The sequence below is a fragment of the Ischnura elegans genome, chromosome 2, assembly GCF_921293095.1.
Source record: "Ischnura elegans chromosome 2, ioIscEleg1.1, whole genome shotgun sequence".
Lineage (NCBI taxonomy): Eukaryota > Metazoa > Arthropoda > Insecta > Odonata > Coenagrionidae > Ischnura > Ischnura elegans.
In genome coordinates, this window is record NC_060247.1 from 136,422,938 (window position 1) to 136,446,172 (window position 23,235).

The 23,235-nt window shown below is 36.3% G+C and overlaps 1 protein-coding gene across 6 annotated transcripts in view; it reads right to left on the reverse strand.

The window, feature by feature from the left end:
* LOC124154672 (tumor protein D52) overlaps window positions 1–22,742 on the reverse strand; it is a 34,412-nt gene extending 11,670 nt beyond the window's left edge. The window contains exons 1-5 of one of the 6 annotated variants that reach the window (XM_046528540.1): window positions 22,608–22,742; window positions 19,484–19,599; window positions 15,356–15,504; window positions 6,089–6,148; window positions 2,080–2,091 (exon numbers count right to left, since the gene is read on the reverse strand). In XM_046528540.1, coding sequence (XP_046384496.1) covers window positions 2,080–2,091; window positions 6,089–6,148; window positions 15,356–15,504; window positions 19,484–19,599; window positions 22,608–22,620 — 350 coding nt within the window. In that variant the 5' untranslated portion in view covers window positions 22,621–22,742. Of the gene's footprint in view, window positions 1–2,079; window positions 2,092–6,088; window positions 6,149–15,355; window positions 15,505–19,483; window positions 19,600–21,410; window positions 21,963–22,607 lie in introns of those variants that run through there. The other 5 variants (XM_046528535.1, XM_046528537.1, XM_046528536.1 and 2 more) reach the window with 5 other exon arrangements.
* Between the last annotated feature and the right edge of the window lie 493 nt (window positions 22,743–23,235).

Here is a 23,235-nt window from a genome sequence, read left to right on the forward strand (position 1 = left end):
CATGAGTTTAAAATGTCATCAACTAATCTGCCAAAGGGCTTTGGCCATCCACTCATAGTCTCGGATAGCTTTTTAAGTAGACAATGGATGGAAATGCAGAAAAATGTGGGTATTTCAAATTCTTTTATATTGTTACTCTTATTATTCATACTCTACCACAATCAACGATAGAGTGAAATTGGTGAATAAGCCCATTTTGTAAGACGACATATTTTGAATCGGCTACAATCGGAGATCGGTAAAATACCACAAAATTGTAACAGGGATCAGATACAGTTTAAAAGCCAGTTAAGAAAATCAGCGGCAATATTAAGAGGTAACTAGTTACAGTTACAAGAGTGGTTAACTTTATTTTTCGGTAACATTTTTAAAAAGTCACACGAGGTCTATACACCACAATTGGATGAGTTTTACTAAACGTTTAAAAATTCTTTACTTTGTAGAGCTTATGATGCATTTTACTTATAATTCACAGGATTAAATCAAGAGTAGAGAAAAAATATCAGCTGCCTCACATCAGACTAAGAGAGAGGGGTAAAGCTGGTAGTCTTACATAATGAGAGGGCAGAGTTGAGAAAGGTATAAGCCATCCAAAGCAATGGATGACAATAAAAAAATCTTCCATTAATTAAATCTGCAGTCGAAATGACTGATATGGCATTAGTGGAAGTTATTCATTTTTAAGACACTGACTGACCTATCCTAAAATCACTACACCACAATAATCCCTTCATCAAGTCAGGAAAATTCACTGAAGGCAATAAAAATAATGACAGTATTTTACACAAATAACTAGTCAAATACAGTTCTTTTGCAGAAAAAAACAAAGCAGCTGTTGCCATCTGAAATATTATCAGTAGTCAAAACAAACACAGCCTTTTACAAGTTATTTTTTAAAAATACTCATTATTTGAATTCCTTCAATCAGCACAGCAATTACCACTTCTTTGCAACACCAATGAAATGAAACTTTATAGAATTCTACAAAATTAAGTTTTTATGAATCAGAAAATATTGTTTTAGTGGCTCCGAAAAAGAGACAAATTATCCTCGGGAAACGGTTAGTGTCCTATTGACTGCCACTTTACTGCCATGGGTTTGACTAACGTTGGATTCCTCACACAAACTGAGCTCATTTTGCATGTGCATTTTCCAATTTCAAATTTACCAGATTCTCTTTCAACTGGCATTTATGGAATGCTACGGCTTATCTGTTAATAAATCACATTTTTAACACTATGCCATTTCAACATACGAGAGAATATGCTTCACCATTGGTCCTCATTATAGTAATGCAAGGGTCTACTGCATGTGAAAATATTACACAAGATATGAAAATTGCAACTTAAAAATGGAAAAAATTCAGAAAAATTACAATGATTACAAGTTGAATAAATTTAATGAAAATTAATCAGACTTAAAGAGTGAAAATACAATTCAATGTCAAAAAAATAATACTTGATGATGAGTACCATGCAGAAGAGAAAGATTAGTGAATTAGAATACAAAATAGAGATATCAACCAAGGAAAACTAATACATGATTAAAACCTAATAATATCAAATAAAATGATATATTTGCAATAAAAAAGAATATGTATTAGCATTGAGCCATTGTATTATTTCGACATTATTGTTTATTGTTTTATTATTTTAACAGCCTTCTTTCCATCCTCCTTAGTTTACCTATGACAACAAAACATTACCCTCTCGGTTAAAACCACTGAATATAAGAAAATATTGATTTCACGAACACTAAAAAAATTTTAACCAATCATAAACTGAATATTTAGCACCAAGTTTTAAACTATTTACCATTCCGAATGAGATAACATAATACTGAACAAATTACTCAACTATCTAAGCCATGCAAATCTTAAGTTTAATACCACAAGAATGCCTCGGTTCCACAGAGTAACTAAAGGAGCTTCCGAAAGCATTTCCTATAATAGGTATGCTACTCTTACGGATGATGTTATGTACTTTGAAAAAAATTTGCTAAGGGACATGCAGCACTGTTCTCATAGTTTGAAGAGGAGTGCCTGGCAAACTAAAATAACTTTTAAATGAGTACACTCACCCAAACAGCAGACTATAAAGTATAGAAAGTAGAACAGAATTAGGACACACTGATAGAAATGTTCACACAGGTGCAAATCACACATCAAAGATCTTAGGTACTCCTTACATATTATTTATACCATTTCACTTTCACTGAAACCTTACACATTAAAATAGTTTCATGAAACAACTCACCAAAAACTACTTTTGGTTGAAATGGGAAAATACAACCCGGAGTGATTTCACGATAAACAAAACATCATCACTCAACACTTAATTTTTTTATAAATATCGCTCTACCTATTTCACTAAATAAGAAAATGGTTTAAGATACGAAAATGACGAATAAATTCAAAAGAATAGGATATCATTAAATATTTTCACTAACAATGAAACTGGTACAACATGCCTACATTATGCTGGCTACTTCTCATAAATACACAGTTGTACTATAGTAAATATAAATATAAATAGAGTACCAGAAAAAAAACAAGGAAGTAAATGGAAATATCAGAGGATTATAAAGATGGAAGACAAACTAATCATTATTAGTTACAGAAGACATTGCAATATTTCCACCAAATAAACATTCAACATTTTGACTAAAAATAAAACTCGTACACCATGCCTACATTACTCTTGCTACACATTGTAAATACACACTTGTAGTATGTTAAATATGAAAAAGAAAGATGAGTGCCAGAAAAAAAAAACAAGAAAGTAAATGGAAACATCAGGGATGATATGAAAATTAAGTGGAAATATTTCAATGTCATATTTGACTCATATTAATAACTTCCATCACAATTTGACAATATAATACAAGATATTCAACAATATCACACCTATAACGTCCGTCACAGTAGCTAAGTTCATCAAGTAAACCAACAACACTTTAGATTACAACATGAAAACTGCCACTAAATACAAGCACTACATCCATCCTTACAAGAAACATGAGAAATTATACCTAATAAATCAATACGAAAATCATTACACAGAGTGGGTTTTTGAAGATTCTCCACACTAGAGAACTCACCATGCAGAATTCAGGAATACCTCAGTGAAAATTAAAATGAAAGAGAATCGCTTATTTATTCCCACATTAACTTAGTGTGTAAAGCTCAAGATAAAAAAAAACAGGTGGGTAATTCCATGCCACAGTACAAGCAAAATTGTCCTCATCATCTCAGATTTTCATGATAATTTTTGTGATCTTAAAGGAGAATTTCTACTCAGTAGTTGGAATCACTACAAACTGTGAAATTAATATAGCTAGTTATGTTCCTATCATCTTATCAATATAGAAATATTCTATAAAATCACAGTTATCTTCATCTCCTGCTGACATACGTGTTACTACAGCAGATAGATTTATAAATATAATACGTTTAATTTAGTTTCCTGTGGTGATTATTGCATAACTAAGAGTGATTTCTTCTTAATAAACATTATTTATGCTGAGAAAAGCCTCTTTCCAGGCTTGGGTATAATGGCTAAGTGAATGACCAGATATTTAACATGATTCTCAATCTAATCCTCGATAGTACCAATAATAATACTCAATAATACCATAATTACCCAAGCAGCCCTATTTTTTTAACAATACAATTACTTAAGAGTAGGTGTACTACCAGCAAAAATTATGAAATTATAAAACTAATGCTAAACATACGACTACCTCAACCTGTTTCAATTATCATGAATCTGATACAAGAATGGCTGCTGCTGAAAAGCATGCTTCCTATGAGGAGGTAGCCGCGACAACTGATGATGCTACCACCAAGCAAAATTGTCCCCCCCAACATTACCCTGACCCATCACAGCCATGAGTGAAGAGTAAGCCATCACAGACACAAGATTCAAAGAAAGTTGCCCACTGAAAGCATCAGTGTGGCATTGGGGCAATTTACAAGGGATTTATGCTTAACTACCCCAACAACTTACCATCAAAGGTTAATTTGAATCCCCTGAATTTCCTAACACAAGTCAAAATTGACCTTCTCACGTTTCCTCACAAAATACACGTGATGCGGTACATCCCTAACTTCACTTGACGAGATGCTACATATTTTCTGAATGCAAAGTTCTTAAAATTGACCAGGGAAGATGTCCTTACACTTGACCAACAGATTATTATGAGCATTGCACTTTCCACTTGCATTTTCCAACACTATATTCACACTGAACTATTCAGAAGCATTGTACACCAACATACTTCAACTAACAAAAAAATAGAGAGATGAGTAGATAATGAAAAGAAAATTGCCATTTAGTCACATATTTCATGGCAAGTTTACCATTGCAAAAGAAGAATTGATAGGAACAATTGGGCCCATGGACTATTCTAGTTGGAATATTCATCACGATATAAAAAGAACAAATTTCAGACAAGCTATAACTCATGCACATTTTACACTATAAGCTGGAGAGGTAACCAAATTTTGAACTTAATAGCTTTGCTGTTCCAGAGATGTGTGTTCCATAAACTGATTTTGCATGCTCAGAAGAGTTAATGGCTTCAAATTGACAGAGGAAGATATTTTACAAAATTTTTTCAGAATTTTCACATCCTTTGGCCAAACTAGTGAATAACTACCACTCAAACTGACTGACTAAAGAGGCCTGCCTAATTACATTTTATTTCCCTATATAAACAGTGTAGACAAGTTATTCTAAAATTATGATGATAAACTATAAAGATTTTCTCATTTTATAAATAGCTTATTACTGTAAGCTGCCTTTTCCGGGTTTCACCGTGTCGTGGTTGTGTTGGAGACAACAGTTTCTCCTGCACGCCAGCAGCCGTCTTCAGGTCAAAGAGCTTATGCCGTGTTTTGGCCGCCGTTATATAGGCAGCCCAGTGGTGTATGTTCTCCTTGATTTCCGAGGATCATCCGAGAGGCGATTGAAATACCTAAACATCCTCATTATTTCAACCGAGAGGATAGCTACCAACTCCACAGCACGTGGAAGAGACTCTTCGCCCCATACCCCTACGCTATTGGCCGCAAGACGACCAATCAGGGAGAACATACACCTCTGGGCTGCCTATATAACGGAGGCCAAAGCACAGCAAAAGCACTCTGACCTGAAGACGCCTGCTGGCGTGCAGGAGAAACTGTTGTCTCCAACACAACCACGACGCAGTGAAACCCAGAAAATGTAGCCCACAATACCAGTGCACTGCGGGAGCCTTCGCACCAAAGCTTATTACTGTTGGGCTATCAGAGGAGTACCCCTCAAAAGAGTAGCCCACAAAAATAATTCATAGTAAAAAAGAACCAAGTTTAAGCTCACACTGTTAATTTAACTAAACATAATTCGTAAACCAATTCTGGTTCCCCGGTGGTAGTGTCATCATTATCTGGGCAATTTTTCCTAGGTGGCCAGGCGTAAATACAGTTAAAGGTGGAAAGGACAGAGTGGAGATGGGTTGGGATTGACAGTTGCATCAGCGAAGAGGAAAGAACAGAGTTGAGGCAACTTTAAATTACGATGCATTCCCCTAAGAATGCACCAGACTTCCACATAGTCAAATAGGAAATGATTAGGTGTTTACACAAAAAATAAGATATCATCTAGGAAATTTTGGATTTTAGGATCACTTAAACAGAAAAGACTCATTACCAATCAAAGCCAACAGATTCGACACCAAATGAACAGAAATCCACCCTTTTCTTTACACATTAAAATCTACACATTCCATGGCAAGTTTACCACAACAAATCAGCTCTGGATTAAATTCATAGCATGCAGTAAAAATAATTAAATGCAAATTTACAAAGAGAATTTTCATTAATGACATGTCATGCACACTTAAACTAATCTAGTGGGAGTGAGTAACACGTGACATAGAATTCTCACTTCAGTAAAGGCAAAGATAGAGATTAAAAAAGAGGTATGGAAGAAGGACTTGAAAACCTAAGTTGGGTGCCTATTCCAATGCACTAACAGGGGATATTGGGTAACTATTGGCTGAACATTGGCCACATGACTGAGTTTTGGGGCTAATGAAATCCACTCACATTGGGGCACTAACCACAGCAACTGCAACATGGTTCACTGTTTCTCCTACTTTAACGCACCTGCAACCCAGGATCAAAGCAGATAAAGGCAAAATAATATGTTTGTGGAATTAAACCATCATATTTTTAATAAGAAACAACACAAAAGAAGCACAAACTTATTTGATAAACAGGAAGAATTAATGAGGGATTATTTAAAAATAAATCAGTTGAAATACGAAAGTCTGCTGCTATTTTAAAGCAATCAAGCAAAAAATATTCTACACAAAAAAATGTATCAAGCATGCTTTTTAAACTTGAAACCAGAACTTCACCTTTTTTATCATCCAAAAAAAACTGTCATTGATGAGTAAATGCAATTTCCCCAAAAAAACTCATTTCACTCTAACTCAGGTTTCGATGCTGACACATTTTCAAGTACCTATCAATATCAAATATCAAGGTAAACTTTTATTTTTTTAACTGTATCTAATTAGCAGATATGCTACGTACAAATCTCAATCCATTTGATTTCAATATTCAAATGATAGCCTTTATAAACAACCTTCTTTGATTGAAAAATATACTTTTGGGCCAGAACCAATTACTAATTGTCTTTCCTACGAAAAATGATGAGTTTCTTCTTTATTATAAATTAAACCAAGAAATAATATGCAAGAAACACATGTTTACAAATACACATAAAAAATGACACTCCCATCAACTTATTTGCAAGCAAATTAGGACGAATCATTCAAATAGGGTAGTTTCCTTCATCAAAGAAAACGATAGGCATTGATTGCGATTCGTTACCCACCATTAGTGTATTCATAATACACAAATTATTTGGTTTTTGAAATACAGGTTTAGACGAATGGCAAGGGTCAAATTTTATCCTCATTTGAAAAAGGCCAGATTGGCGCCCATGCGATTCCACTCCGCGTGACGTCACAGGGACCTAGTTTCTACACGAGAGGATAGGAGTTATACATCGTCTGAGGTTACCAATGCATGCATGAGGCACAGAGCTCAGGGAAACATGTCTTAATAATCACCTATTAAAACTGGCTAAGGTCGGAAAGTTTTCTTCGTTTGATAAGGTATTAATAAACCTTTTTTAAGCCAAGCGCTACCATTCAGCAAAGTACTCAGCTATCCGCTAGCATCCTGCGTCCTATCAGCGCTCAGAGTCTCGATCAAGGTCACTTCACAAGGAGAGAGGGGGAACCAGAAATGCGTCGCACGGACTTTCCTACTTACGCGTCGCATTTTTGCGCGCTTGAAATTTTTAACTTTTCATTTAATCGCGAAACATAGATATCGTCATTTAAAAATCTAAAAGCGCGAAATACGTACTCCAGGAGTAATAATCTTTCGATTTAGCAATAAAAAAATAATAGGAAACCACCCTATTCTCAAACGTGTGTTCATAATTATTAATCTCTCTGGATTCCTAAACACCATATGAAATTTTATAAAATACGCATCACATGTATTTTTAAAAATATGCATTCTACAAATACAATCTTCAAAATGATTACAGTTGAGAGGAACTCAAAATCTCCATTCCCAAAATTTTGGTGGTTTCTTAAAAGGTCAAAGGCAAGGTGTGTAGGCATCACACAAGTGTTTGTGTTTTCAGATGGATTTTATGATGCCTATTGTTTGAGTTACTTTTCAGAGAAAATTAAGCAAAACTTAGGTAAAACAGACACAAAAAACAGCAAAATCATGCACACATATGCAAAACATTTTTAAGACAATTAATTCATCGATTTTTCAAATAATCTCTCACGATGAAACATTATTCCCTTAAAGTTTCTTATATACAATACATTGGTTAACACCTACTCATTAGAAGAAAGATCTGACACTTTTCTGGTGATTAGACTGAATAAGGTTTTTTCCGTTTTACAGCCCTGTGAGTGTGTTCATTTCCTCTGCTAAATGGCCACTTTCATCTGGGTGGAAACCTGGGGAAACCTTTAAACCCACAGTGATACCTCGACATAAGAGTATAATTCATTCCGTAACCTTGCTTGTAAGTCAATTTGCTTGCAATCTCAGAGCAATTTGCTCCATTGAAATTCAATTAAATGCCAATAATCCGTTCCAGCCCCAAAAATGCTACCCGAATTGTTTTTGTTACGTGTTTTTCAATAAAAAAATGTATTTAAAAATGACAACTACAGTGTAAAACATAATAAAAGAGAAGGTAAAGCAAAAAAACTGATTTTTATAAAGTGTACTTGTATTTTGGTCACATGCAAATTACAACTTAAATGCTGATGTTGGTGCAGGTGCAAGGCCGTGTGCAGCGCCACAGCTGGCCATTCCTTGTATCTTACATTTTGCTCGTATTTTGACGTGAAACTTAGCTTGCTTGATGGCTAGTATCTCAAATATCTTGTATGTTATGGCACTCCTATCTTGAGGTACCACCACACTTCCAAAATTGACTGCTAACACACAACCACTTGCATAGTTATTCTTTTCAAATGCAAATTACTAATTTATGTGATGACACGAAAATTGTGAACTGAGCTGCGAAAGTGACCCTGGCTTCTGAACGTTTCACTTAAAGTGAAATCATCACACAGAAAAGAACTTCAAACAGTGGGCTCCCCATATTTTCTTCACCATGCTCTGACCAACAAAACTTCCTAATAATATTTATACATTACACACACGATTTATTAAAAACCAGCACCCAGAGTTTGACACTTTTCAAAAAGTTACCACCAGAATTGAAACGAGATAGTAAGATATCCCACTTCAAATATCATCGTGCGACAGTGGCAGTAGTACCACCTTCTCTACATCACTGTTTTTCTGAGTCACTTGTTTTGATATAGTCATAGTTTTTTAACCGAATATTGCACTTCTACGATAATATCCAAATTTGCAACAATGAAACAGCTGCATCATCTAGGTTCATACTGCATATAGTTAACTTATGTCACCATTATATATTAAATCTTTTTCATAATTATGAAATCATTATCGTTAAATTGTTACAAGTTGACCATTGGCCTGGTGGTAACATGAATACATATTCGATGCAAAACAATTGATTACATCATAAGAAACCTTGGTCCCAACTTCTTCAACAGCTTTTTAAAAATATGTAATTTTTTTGGGAAGGGCTCAAATAGTTTTGCTGGTAGGTCGTTCCAGTCCCTTATAGTCCTATTCAAGAAGGAGAAGGTGAGAAATGATGGTGATTCAAAACATTTCTGTATTCAATGACATAAGACTCAAAAATACACATCAGAATAAAATTTCCCCAATCCACATGCAATGTGCCACCCACGACCCACCTACTTCTAAAATGTGAATTAGTGAGTGCAAAAAAAAATACGGATTCAAAATATGAATGTAGCCATACATTTATGGGCTAAATACGATCTATATCCCATGATCTAAAAGGAGAACTCACAACCTTAGAATTCAATACTTTGAAACATTGTAAAATGACCACACCACATCCACATAGCTGAGCCTCATGAATCCAGAACCCAATCCATAAAATAGAAAGGGAATTTGTGATACAGTCATATCTCCTTGTAGCGGACATGTAAGGGAACTGCTGTCAACTACAGCTATTGGCTGTAAATGCATCATTTTTTTATGTTTTCAATACCAATTAACATTTTTGTAATATTCAAACAATCTTTCCTATTTTTTTATCTAAAAATTGCTTATTGTTGTCCATGCATTGAATATCGGCATATCCATCATCAAAACCAAAAGCATAGAAAAGCTCCCTAGTACTCTATCCCTTCCTACACAACTACCTCCCCTCGATAGTGAAAGCAGAACCCAATTCTTATAATTTCACTACGTCCACACTAAGGTATGCATAGCAATAAAATGAGGACGACTAATAATCAGTAGACTAACAAGGTGCTCACCCCAACCTGATTGATATTTCTTTCCGGGATACACTGCATGTAGACAATGGGCTTTCAAAATTCCATAAAGTGCAATGTTCCGCTGGGGGGAGCTAAAAACCTCTGTTAATGGGAGGTGTCTTTGGAGGAGTCCATTAAGAGATGTTTGACTGGATCGAAATATGCTCATTCTTTTTGCCTTAAATTAATTGATTTCTTCAGGTTTTTACAACAAATATGCAGACAGAGTCAACTCTAAAATCAAGACTGACAAAATGACTCAAATGACTAAAAAAGCACAGTCGCATCAAGTGATGAGGATAAGTGAAAAGATATAATCAAAAAACTGGTACATTAAAAAAGAAAAAGACTTGTAAAATTGTTTAGGAGTTTCCATCCTTACTCATAATTTTTTTTTAAATAACAGAAACAACCAATGAAATAACTGATGAGTAGAGATCCGTGAAATTCAAGAGATGCAATAACACGAAATAATACGAAATTGGTAAATAAAAACGAACTTCACATTTTTTGTGATTTTTGGTGAATTAGCGAAAAAATCACATCTAATGTGTCATAATCTATTAAAGCCTAAGCATTCATTGTTTAACGCTGCCGACATTCATTTGCTCTACCTCATTACGATTCCAAGGTCAATTGTCTTAATTCTTGTGCATAATGCATCCGCGATATACCGCGCACCATATCGATTTCTCCGCCAGAAATTGCCTTTAAATTTATCACAACCTCTCTCTTTGATTCCCATGTATCAATCCTGAAATATTTAGAATGAGGCACTTTCTCTCCTGAAGAATTAGATATTATGAATTAAAAAGTGCTGAAAGAAATTTAACGCGGCCGTGGAAGAGTGGAAATACAAGCTCGTGCGCCCGGCACGCATCAATGCCGAGCAGTAATTCTGGTGACTAATCGCGACACATTAGACAGCGTTATTGGATAACTTGTCACAGGAAAACCTTGAGTGTGGGTCTAATGTAACAATTTTGTTGACTGAAACACAGCCGCTGGCTGGGAACAGGCCGCCGTTCACGGCACGTCCCACAGCACAGCAGAGAGTCATCTCGTCTGAAAGCGGCCTGAATTTCACGGCATCGTGACGTGAACGGTGGCCGGCGTAAAGTCATTTCGTGAGAAAGCGGCCTCTATGTAGCACTGCCTGTATTTCACGCCCTAGACGGCACACCACCGGGCCGGATTGAAATGGGTGCCATGGTGACCACGGCAGCCGTCAACGGCGCCATGCCGTCAACAGTGCGATTCGATTCGTTTAAAGACATCCATAGACACGTGTGGTTAATTTAAAGCACGAAGCACTAGCAGTTAGGGGAAGGGAAGGAGAGAAAAGGAAGGATAGGAGGAGAGGAGGTTCTCCTTATTAGCGGACGGATCGTCGGATATTCGGAAAATCTAATTTTTCAGGTGAGAAAGCATCTCATTCTAGATGCTTTAGGATGAATGGGAAATGATTTTTTAAGTTTCTTTGAATCCGATTATTTTTAGTTATGTGTGCTTCTTTCACTGCCTTTCCTGACCGACTGGCAACAGCTGTAATCAAAACTAAGCGATTTTGTTGTATCTAGCTGCTGTCCTACCTTCCCTCAACACCTGGGTGAGGGGTATCAAAAGGGAACCCACGACATGAAACATTTTGGCCAATTTGTAGGTTATACAGTACTATGGTTATACCATAGCTACCCAGCACTCAGTTTGAAAACACCATTGTGAGTGGTTTTGTTTTGTGGTTGGACTTTTTTTTATCATGGTTCCAGCTTTAAATATTGAACCAAGGACAGGAATTTTAAAATGCCTAAAGCTAGTGATACTGCTCATAGCAGGGCAAGTGAATTCAGCTCAGAAGAATTTTTTGTGAAAGACAGAGTATTATTGTGCAAAGTTTGCAATAAAATATTTGAATTTGAAAGATATGGCACGTTGTTAAAACACATCATTAGCGTTGCACATAAAAGTGCAAAAGAAATGGGATCTGCAAAATGACAGCTATCATTTAAACACACAGTCAAAAAAGAGAAGGAGGAGCTTGTTGTTGCTACTACTGTAGCATTTTTAAAGGCTTTATTTCATGTAGAGAAACTTGACAACCCAAAAATTCTGGAATGTCTCTCGAAGTATATACCCATATGAGGCAGTGGGGATTTGCTGTTTGCCGATCGTATTCGCCAAGACTACATACTTGAACCATTCATATACCTTGAACCATTTCCTTCATTTAGTTTTATCAGAAATTTTGTACAACCGAAACTGTGTTAAATGTTATGTAAAATGCTTAATAAAAGCATAAGTATTCATGAAATGTGTACCATGAAATAAAAAAATGCCCATAAATGTGGAAAAATTGTAGTACTATAAAAACAACGCCAAGATATTCTATAACACCGAAATCACATGGTTTTAAACGAATTTTAGCAAAAAATAAAACCACTTTCTAATGATGAGACATAAAACGTCTTGTAATCATAAGTTAGGTGAGATAAAGAAAGCTTTCCCTAATATTTAAGGGCTGGGTGATTGGCTATAGCCAACCATGGCAGATACTATAGGAACTAATGGACATGATTACATCCACTTGGGGAGTCAAAAGCCATGACCTTCATACCAATCCACATAAGTGAATTGTTTAAAAACTATATTTTACTATAAATGACCATGCCACACAATTTTAACAATGCAATTATTGTTGCCTTTAGAATATCTACTCACATGTATTAAACTTCATAATTGAAGAAAAAATTTGAAGCAATAACATTTGAGGGAGCATTAACAAAAGATAATCTACGGAGTGATCCAATCTAAAGGTGTAAGCATTAATAAAATATCAATTTATACACAATTTCAAATGAGAGCAATTAAAACTGGTGAAACTATTGTTTCACTGCAGAGCATCAGGTGACAACACACAACATTAATCGAATTAGCGTGACAATTGCGTTTCAATGAATTTATAAAAAAAAGGGGCCATAAATCAAGCGTAATGGAATGAAGCCACAGTGCACTAGTAAAGGCTAAATTTGTATCACACATACAAGAGTGCAGACGATCCCCTACTTGAGAACTTAATTTTTAACGTCTCCAAAACAATTATGTACAGCACGAACAACATTCTTCCATCTTGCAACATCAGTCCTAAGAGTGGTTTGACAAAGCTCTCCAATCCAGTGCTCTCCTCAGCTTATCTATTCTAATCTGTCTTTTCACACCACCTCAGTCCTCATCTTCCATATCCTCCTTTACCAATTAAATGGATCCATCTCCCACAAAACAACATTTTAGTTGCATTTCTCCTTTCCATTGTCTTTTCCGCATGACCTAGCAACATGTCCTGCCTTGACTCGTACAAAATACGTAACTCAAGAGTGAAAATGACACCACAATCATTTTAAGTCCACTTCTAGAGTATTCACACTTATTCGTAAAAACGATTGAGATGCAAAATAAATCTCTTTGTATGGACAAAAACCACATTGCTTAACCATAATTATTAGACCCAATTATATATAGAAAAGTTCTTTCCTATCACAAGATCGCAGAACTTGATAACTCAAGGATACTAAACCCCACTTCTTGTGACCATGTATATATGTATGTATCTTGATTCCAATTGCTATTATGCTGAACATGGTACTGTAGGTTAAATTTTTCTTCAGTCAGTTAAAATTCTAACTCTAATATTGTTAACAAAACTAAGAGGTTTTCAGGAGAGCAGAATGACTAGCTTTAGTGGCTGGTTTTATGAAATGTAGTTGGGATTAAGCGAGAAAGTGGGTTTTGTGGCCTCAGAAACACTTAGGAATATTATACCAAAAGTCCAATTGATATGATGCAAGCTCCAAAGTGTGACAAACGCTAATTTACTTCAATACTGATCATAAAGGTCAACAACCTTTAGATTGCTTTGATTGAGCTCCCCAGTCAATTTTCCTGGCAGCTAAACTTTCCACATCTACATTTTTCTTCTCTTTCATATCAAACTATACTATCACAACGAAAGTCATGATGCAGAATGTCTCTAGTATTGAAATACGATACCCACAAGATCAACATGACTGCAACCATGGATTAATTCAATCACAAACTATCACAACCTGAGTAGAATTACTAGTAATAAAACAATTCAAATGTACGATAACATTATATCAGACAGGCATTCGATTTAAGTCCTTAGTTTTACCTGTTGTCGTCAACATCTATCACAAAAAAAAATGGTAACTTTTGCAATGCCATCTCAGTTCTTAGTAGTCCTTCATGACTCAGTGACAATTCAATTAGCAACAGAGTGCCACAGTACTAATAGGTTTGTTAGCTACATTTTCAACCTTCCCAAGGTCAACCTCCCTCACAATTCACGATCCTGAGTCAAGAGAAAACAGGAGGGCAAGCCCCAAACACTTTCATCAAATCCTCTCCATAATATCTAACGATTGTTTCATGGTAGGCATGATATAGTGAAGCAATCAAGTATGAATTCATTAAAAACTTTTCCCTAAAATTGATAACAAGAGGGCATTAATGCGCATCAATTTAATAGCTGAATTTAAGCATACAATTTTAAGTGCCTCAAGTTAAATACGGATTTACGTAGTTTACCATCATAATTTGACAGAAAGTGGTTGTTTCTCACACAGTACCAACATTTAAATTAATCAGACAGTAAAATACTTCTTAATGAAAAACCGCAAGGCCTAAAACAAAGAAAACACATTGAAATCACTAGATATGACTTTCTGAAAAGATCAATGGGCAATTTTTGACAGATGATAATATGTAATCCTCTGTGGTCTTACGTATCGGACGATGGAAAGCTGATGACTGGTAGCAAATATAGAGAGTGCATATTAACAGTATTGCTTAATACTCTTATAAAATAACAAAAGCAAGATAATTAGCTATACCCACTATTTCAATAAGATTACAATTATTAAAATATGTAACCACTCTGCCTGTTGATAAACACATAACCGAGCTTACCTAGTAACATTTGATAATCTTTCTCTAATTTCATTAATTACATTAAAACTTCCCACTGATGACAACTATAAACACTATTTCATCAATTTTTAGCTTCCCCCTATCACTCTAAGGTAACCGAATCAGATTATGTGGGGTTTAAAAAGCTTAAGAAAAGCTCTTTCTCTATGCCGACAATTGTCAGGTCATTTATACTGAAACATAGTCAGAACTACTAATGCATCATCAAGAATGGCTTTCAAATGTTATGAATGGAAAAACCATTTACAGCAGGGTTACTCCGGAACTTTCATTAAATACAGACCAAACAGCGAATGCAACAAAATTTCCAATTCTAATGCCAAAAACAACTAAAGAAATGAAAGATCAAGAAAGCTAAATTCTAACTTACACATTTGATTCCTTGACATTTTTAATACCCTGGTTCATGTCCTCTGCAAATTCACGCCATCCAGTAAGACCCAATTTTCTCTTCAACTCTTGGGCAGCCATTCTTTTCGAATCAAGCACATGCCGAAGAGTCTGTATTTCATCTTCAATCTGAAACAGCAACACAGATGAACAACATCTACTACAAATGGCACATACGATGACAAATATTTAATAGCCAAAAATAAACAACTCATCAAAAGTTTAACCAAAAGCAGTATAACAAGTAAAAACCATATGCTTTTACATAGGTACAAACATTAATAGTGAAAAGTTGGTGTCAGGTTATGTTATACTCAGTCGGCCACTCATCCTTCGAAGCCCAGATGATGGTTAAGGGAATAGTACGCCTGACAGTCGGTGGGTGAACAGACTAGAGGTAGAACGGTAATACACCGAAATACACCTTTGCAGAAAGTTTTACATGACTCTATTTTGTATGACTAATTGTAATAATTTGAACCATTGTTCTATGATTTTTTTCCAAAAACTATTTGTACATATTGTAAATCAATAATTTCATCCAATAATAAACTACTTATATTATTAAGAAAGAACTCCTGCAGAAAAGGATACAGTGTAACATTTCCAAACATCAACTTTTTACTGCCGGCATCTCATATCAATGGGGATAAAGAATTAAATATCTACACAGGATTGACAGGAGAGCAAGTTGATAGGAGAATACGAAGGCAAATCTTCTATGGCTAATGGAACCACTCATGTCCTCATATCTAAGATGGTCAGCTAATGGGGGAGTGACCGTTACAGATATGCTATTGTCTCGTGACCTTGACCACTTCATAAATGCTCAGTTTGAGTCTTCAGTAATTTTACGGGTGTTTTTGACCATTCTTAGAAAAATCAGAAAGATCTAAACTGAGAACAGGACACTGTTCAACAGGAGTTCAAGTATTAGTTCTAAGAAGCCATTGGTATGTTGCAAGATGATCCAGAAGGCCCTACGTAGCACTCAATCACCTTCCCTACTTAAGGGGACAGGGAATATGCTCCATAGTTGACTGTAGTTCAAAATTTTAAAATATTCATTCCTTTTATGCAATTACAGCAGAATCCCGACTATCCGGCTGTGGTTTATCCGGGTTGTGCATTATACGTGCATGATTTTCACTCTCGCTCAATTTTTTCCGCGACCCGTATTTATAAAAATAAAATCAGACGCAAAATCATCGGAATAACAGCGGATACACATCACGCAGCAGTTGCAACCCGGGCAACTTGTGCGAGACGCAACTATGTGTTGTGGTGCCTGACAGTGTAGTTTCCGACGTCAAGCAGTGGTTTTGAAGCATTCGCGCAAACCACTTTTGTGTATCCGTGATCCTACAGCCGTGGATGTAAGGTTTTTGAAACCACTTAAATAACACAATAACTGCATAAATAATAATATATTGTTTGTTTGACGCATATTATGAACATTACAAGACATTAAAGTGAACGTTTGGGTTATCCGTGTCTTCCGATTATTCGTGCCATCTCTCCCCCATCGTTTAATTAGCGGCTAATTAGGATAATCAGGAGTGTATTGTAATCTAGTTTAAAATGTAATGTTGTGGCCTAAGGTTTTCAGAAATTCAGTATACACAGTACACTCTGAACTCCCATCATCCGGGTGCAGATTGCAGAGCCCTTTAAATGTTTTCTGCGATCTTCATAAAATTGGATGCAAAAACTCCAGGATCATCATATTTTAATGCAAGGGTACACAAGGCCAATTACAGCAAAGCCTCTATGTAGTGAACCTCTTTACATCATAAACGTCCATACTTCAAACCACCCCTACGGTCCTGTCAGATTTACATGTTAATTTATAGGCAAACCTCTTTGTAATGAACCTCTTCATCTCGTAAAACCTCCACTTATCATACCAAGGAGATACCCACGTGACAGCCTAACTACCTCCGCAAATCGTACTGAGACAACTAGAGACGCAGCCACGATTACGTACATGGAATGACATTTTCAGTGATAAATGTTTTACCATTATTTTTTTTCTTATACACCTTTAATACGCTGTAATTTTCACGTTAATCATTAGATGTGGCCATTTTCTTCCATATGAGAGCATACCTAACAGTAAATAAGAAAAAAGGTATCCAACTATCCTAATCATTTTAAATGACTGTTGAATTACGAGAGTTCACATCGCTTTCTCTCAAATCATGATAAAAATCATGCGATAGCGCTCGCTTTCTGTAATTAGTAAATAATAAATACATGTTCACTAATGCATGCATGTTTATTTAAACACATAAATATAATGGTTTAAAAGACAGTACTGCCTTTCATTTCTGAAGGATATGAAAAAATGGTGCCCATCACTGAAACCTCTCTATAGTGAACCTCCATACATCAAATTTCCCAAATTTTGGTCCCCTTCATTACAATGTAAGGAGGTTTTACTGTATTTCCATCAGAATTCCCCTCCTAAAACTTATTTTTTATTATAATCATATTCTTCACTTGGTGGCAAGGAATGGGTCAAGTTTAATTGGACGTCTACTCTAGCAGAGCAGAATATGATGAGCAGTGGGAAAAATACAAGATTAATTCAAGAAGATTTCTTCAATGGTTAAACAATCATAAACAGAGAAATTATTATCTACTATTTTGAAATATATTTTTCCCTTTTGCAATTGTGCAATTATTGTAGCAGCTTAGCATGCGGTTGAATACAGTCCAAGGGAAATGGAGATTTTTGCAGCACTCGGGCACGAATTGTCCCACAGCCAGTCAAGGTCAAACAGAAGAGAAAGGACAGTAGAAGTAAAGGAAGTGCAAGAGATGAAGGTAGTAGAGACTGCATGAGCTCTCCTGAGTAGACAGTCGGAGTACATGGAGCAGCGAGAATATGAGTAGACTGATTTTATTGTAGCTAAATGGATACCTAGTGGGCAGGAGAAATCTCGCAAGGAGTCCTTGAAGCACTCTCAAATGACAGACTATGCACAATTCTAATATGATGTGTGATTTATGAAAATTATACTGCTAGGTTACATAATTAAGTTCATAATTATATAACATATAATTAATTATAATTGGATTATAATTATATAATACCTACATTATTACATAATTATGATCATTATAATCCAAATATTCGTGCTGCCTCTCCCCATCATTAGCACGGGTTATCGGCAATCGTGTAACGTGGGTTAACTAGTTACTATAAAATTGACTACTTCTTCAGCTAAAGTATTCCTAATTGTATGAAATTAATTGTACGACCGTGCACGAAGCCGAGATGATCAATTATCTACTTTTTACTGTGGGAGCAATTGTCGTACCCTGTAGTGACAGAATGGATGTTCCAATATTGTTTGCTCACATGAGTAGCAGCTTATCTCTCCTCCACATCACGTCATTTCATTTGCTCCTGGTGCCTCAAAAAAGTTCCCATTTTTTGGCAACTAATAATAAGCAGTAATTTTCACCAAAATCACTGCCGGTCTCATGTTCTCTGTATGACTTTCCCTTACATATTGATGATTATTTCAAACTGAAACATGGTCTTTCTCATAGGATGCATACAATTAGATATAGTGCTAGCATTTTTAGACAATTTTATTCTTTCGCTAATGAAATGTTTCACGCGAGGAATATTTAGTGACAGTCATGAGTTTTATGTCATTTAGAGTCATTTAGAGACAGTCATAGTAAGTTTTATGAAAATCTGAGTCAGAGGGATTCATGTAGTTGAAATTTTGGCTGACTATCTATCATGACCTATATCTGACTAGGACAAATCATCTAATGCCACAAATTTAAATCAGAATGCTAGGAGCAAAGTGGAATCTACTGATTTCAAATGAAAACGTACGAATTGCCTCCAGAGATCAATATTTATCCCTTAATTTGTTCAACATTCATCAATTAATGAGCTTTGATTGCATTAAAAATTGTTAACCTCTATATTACAAACACTTCCAAGCAACAAAATATTTTCCAAGTCCCGAGAAGTTTATTGTGAAGAGGTTGGACAGCAAATGATTCCTTGGATTGCTGGTTTTCATATCATATCAATGATATTCCAAAGAGGGTGCAAAATATAAGAAGAGCTTGTACTAACCAATGCCAACTCTTTACTCCATTCCTCTCTCTGAGCAGCTTGCTCTTCGGGAGTAGCATGATGACCGTCACTGATTCCAGAGTCAGGTGACATGTCATTCGGAGGGTCCTCCAAAGCTGCAATGGCAAAAGAAACAGCTAACCATCAATAAAAAGATCACTCATTTATTGAAACATAAAAAATAAACAAAATACAAAATGCCACAGACAATTAGTCAGCATTGTCATTTTAAGTTAATGACACCATCAGAAATTTTAAGAAAGTTCACATTCTGTATTTATCTTTCTTTTTTCCCCTTTTCTTTCCAAAAATGCCCAAGGTAAAAGTAAAGGGGGGACTATATTGAAGCATATTTTTTAAATTTTTCCTGAAACTGAGGCCTCAAAATTAGGGGGGGGGACTATATTCAGATGGGGACTATATTCGGAGAATACGGTACTTCCACCATAGTTTTAAAAAATAGGTTTGTTTTATTTTAAAAAACAAGGAAGCTCAATCACAGCGCATATTTATGGGAGGATTATGGAGAGATGTAAACTTTGGCAATTTTCAAAATAAAGAGATACGATGCCCCCACCGAATAGCCTTCGCGCTATTTCTATTTTCTATAAATCATGGACAAAAATCACAATTTCTCTGAATCTGAGAGGTCACAAAAGCATTGAAAGCCAAATGGAGAAAATTCTGCATCCACTTTTGAATAATGGTAGTTTTTACGCCCTTCCATATGGCACCACTGGCTTGCTTAGAAGTACACATGTACCTTCATTTCGAGTTTGTAATCAAAGATATTTCACACATCCATCCTCATCTTGAGTTAATGCTACACCCGAATTGCAGACACATCCAAGGGAAACAATCTCTCCCCTTACGCCAACCCCCCCCCCCCCCCAAAAAAACAACCCAAATTATACACTTCACTCCAAATATTATCTGACAGGACCAAATATTAGTGGGTTCCTGTAATCCCTGATTCAGACAAATTCTCCTAATAATAGACCCATGACCCAGAGTACTTACTACCATCATCCAATGTCCTATTCCACATACTAAAGTCTAATTATAACTGTTTTCATTGTGCTTCAGTTCACTTAACCTGTTCAGACCTGACTTCCCATTGAAGAGGAAAGCACATACAGATTTATATTATTAATAACAAGATAAGATGCATTTTAAGGGGGAATCTGAAACTTTTACCGACATTTTAGGAAATTTGATGTTTTTAGAAAAAACCAGACTCCTGATCATAGGGTCCTTGGGGTGAACAGAGATTGTCGTTGTGATTCATAAGTTTTCTGAAAATACAAGACTAATATATTTGATGCTAGATCTGAATGGGTTAATTATTAATGCAATCGCTGACACAAGACATCAATCTTCTTTAAAGAAATGCTAAAGAATGTAAATGTAATATGCAGCCTAAAAAATTGTCTTCGCTATTACAAGGGGAGAGTAGTAGCCTAGTGGGTGGAATGCTTGACTGAGTGATCAAGGGGTCCAAGGCTTAAATCCTGGGCAAGGCCCTCAAACACCCTCGGAAGTAAAAATCCTCCGAGTGTGAGGTGGCCCAGGGAATGGGGCTGGCATGGCCTCCCCACCCTGAATGTTTGACATTAACACCTTTATGGCTTGGTTTGGGGTGATTTTTACCCTCAATTATCCTAACCAACCTTAGGGTTGAATCATTAAATGAGCTACTACAAATAAAATGGATAATCTAGGAGTTAGTCAAGAGCTTCTTTTAACACTCAAGTTTACCAAGTAAAGCATTCAAGAATGGGCATGGAAGAGAGTTTGGTTATTGGAGAAATGCCCGTCAATCACTAACAGGCTTCATTTAAGTCTACACGAACTGATAAACGTGCAACGCATGTCCAATAAATAACCTACACTAGGATAAACAAATAAAATGAGTAAAACTTCACACCTGGGTTTCTTAGGCCCAGCATACGTCGAATTCGACTACCAGTGGCGTCATTACTTCCTGGTTTCGAGAGATCCTGGAACGACACACGTAAACAACCCCGAGACTCGAACTCCTCTTCCAAACTACAAGCACTTAACGTCCTACTAGGAACTGACGACGATGACTGATTTTCGGACTCGGTAGGATGGGCCCTATGGAGGCGGAGGGCGTACTCGTCGGACCAAGGATCACAATCCGCCCCCTGAACAACAAGTACTTCCCCGTCATCTTGCCACTCTGTAACACAATCCTCCATATACTCTTCACCATCAGCATCTAACAGAGTCAAACCTGACTTATTTTTGCCGAAATGGCCATCTCGCAGGGCCATGACTTCAGCAGGATTTTTTTATAGCTGTATAACATCAGCTGATAACTATCACAGTATGACGCCCACGATTAAGGAAACAACTAGGGAAGATTTCACGGGAAATAAGTGGCAGAGGGAGCCCCCAAAGAGACACCTGAAGCTGCCACGTCCTCGGCCATAGCCACTACTAGTGACCGTAAAGCTTTCGTGACCACCACAAGCCTCTGGAGTGATTACGTCACAGATGCAGAGAAAAAAAAACAAATAGCAAGACATGCCGAAACGAGCCGCAACCGCAGAGAGTTCAACGAATGCAACTACAGCAAGCACGGAACCAATGAAATCATTAGGCCCGCCTACATTCAAGAGGCGAGAAGAATGAATGAAATCGATAGATTACTAAGCTGTATATTTAAAATTATTATTCCGTAAAATTTGTTTGACGGCGTGATGTGAACAAGCAATGACATGAGAGGATATTCCATGTGCTCGACGATAGACACTGCCAGACACAGTATCCGCTCTTCAGTTTACTGTCCAAATAATGACAGAATTATAGCGATGAAAGCGAACACGAAAATATGAATCACGTGAAATTATCGAAATAACTCAAGTCACAAGCATGTACACATAACGTACAATACACAATTTCGGAAAAATCAATTTTTAGTAAACCTAAGCAAGTGTAACACGACAAATAGTGAACAGGGGATTAAAAATGGGGAATATTAACATACAACACGTAATACAAACACCTACAACTCACAGCGATATTAACATGGGATGAAGAATACAGCAAGAGAAAAGCATGACATCAGGAAAAATGTTATTTTAATCGGTTTACTCACATGAAATATCCATATTACAGCTGTTCGAGTTAAAACAAAAACACTGGACCAAAAATTAACGGCACCGAGTTAATCGGTCACTATCCACAACTTTGACGTGTACGTTGGGAATAGTAAGGTCATCTTTGGGTAAAGAAAGCAACTTACTGCTTGTAGGAACTACCGACTACGCGGCGCTGTCATCCGGGCGATTTGAATGAATGTGTCAGAGCGAAAAACGAAGCGGAATACTTAATCTTTAAATATGTCTCGTTAAATTATCACAGGTATAATATATATTACCATGAATATGAACCTGGACTTTTATATATTTTGGCATTTATTTTCAACGTAGCGACTGATCTGCTCGATTTTGATGGGTTCATAAGCTGATGAAACAATCTCCTGTATTCACAGTAGGCAAAATAAAAAGGATAAAAATAGCACATTTTTACGGCAAGAAAAAACAGTAAGAGGGAAGTGATCTTTCAGTGAATATGCCCTTTGCCTGAATCCATCCAGCCATCCTCAGTGCGGGGGGGAATAAGTAAATCCTGACGGGAAAATCGACGATTTAAAATGCACGGGTACCCTCTTCCAGGGCAGAAAGACCATCTATAATCATCACCTTGCGATGTAATGATAGAAA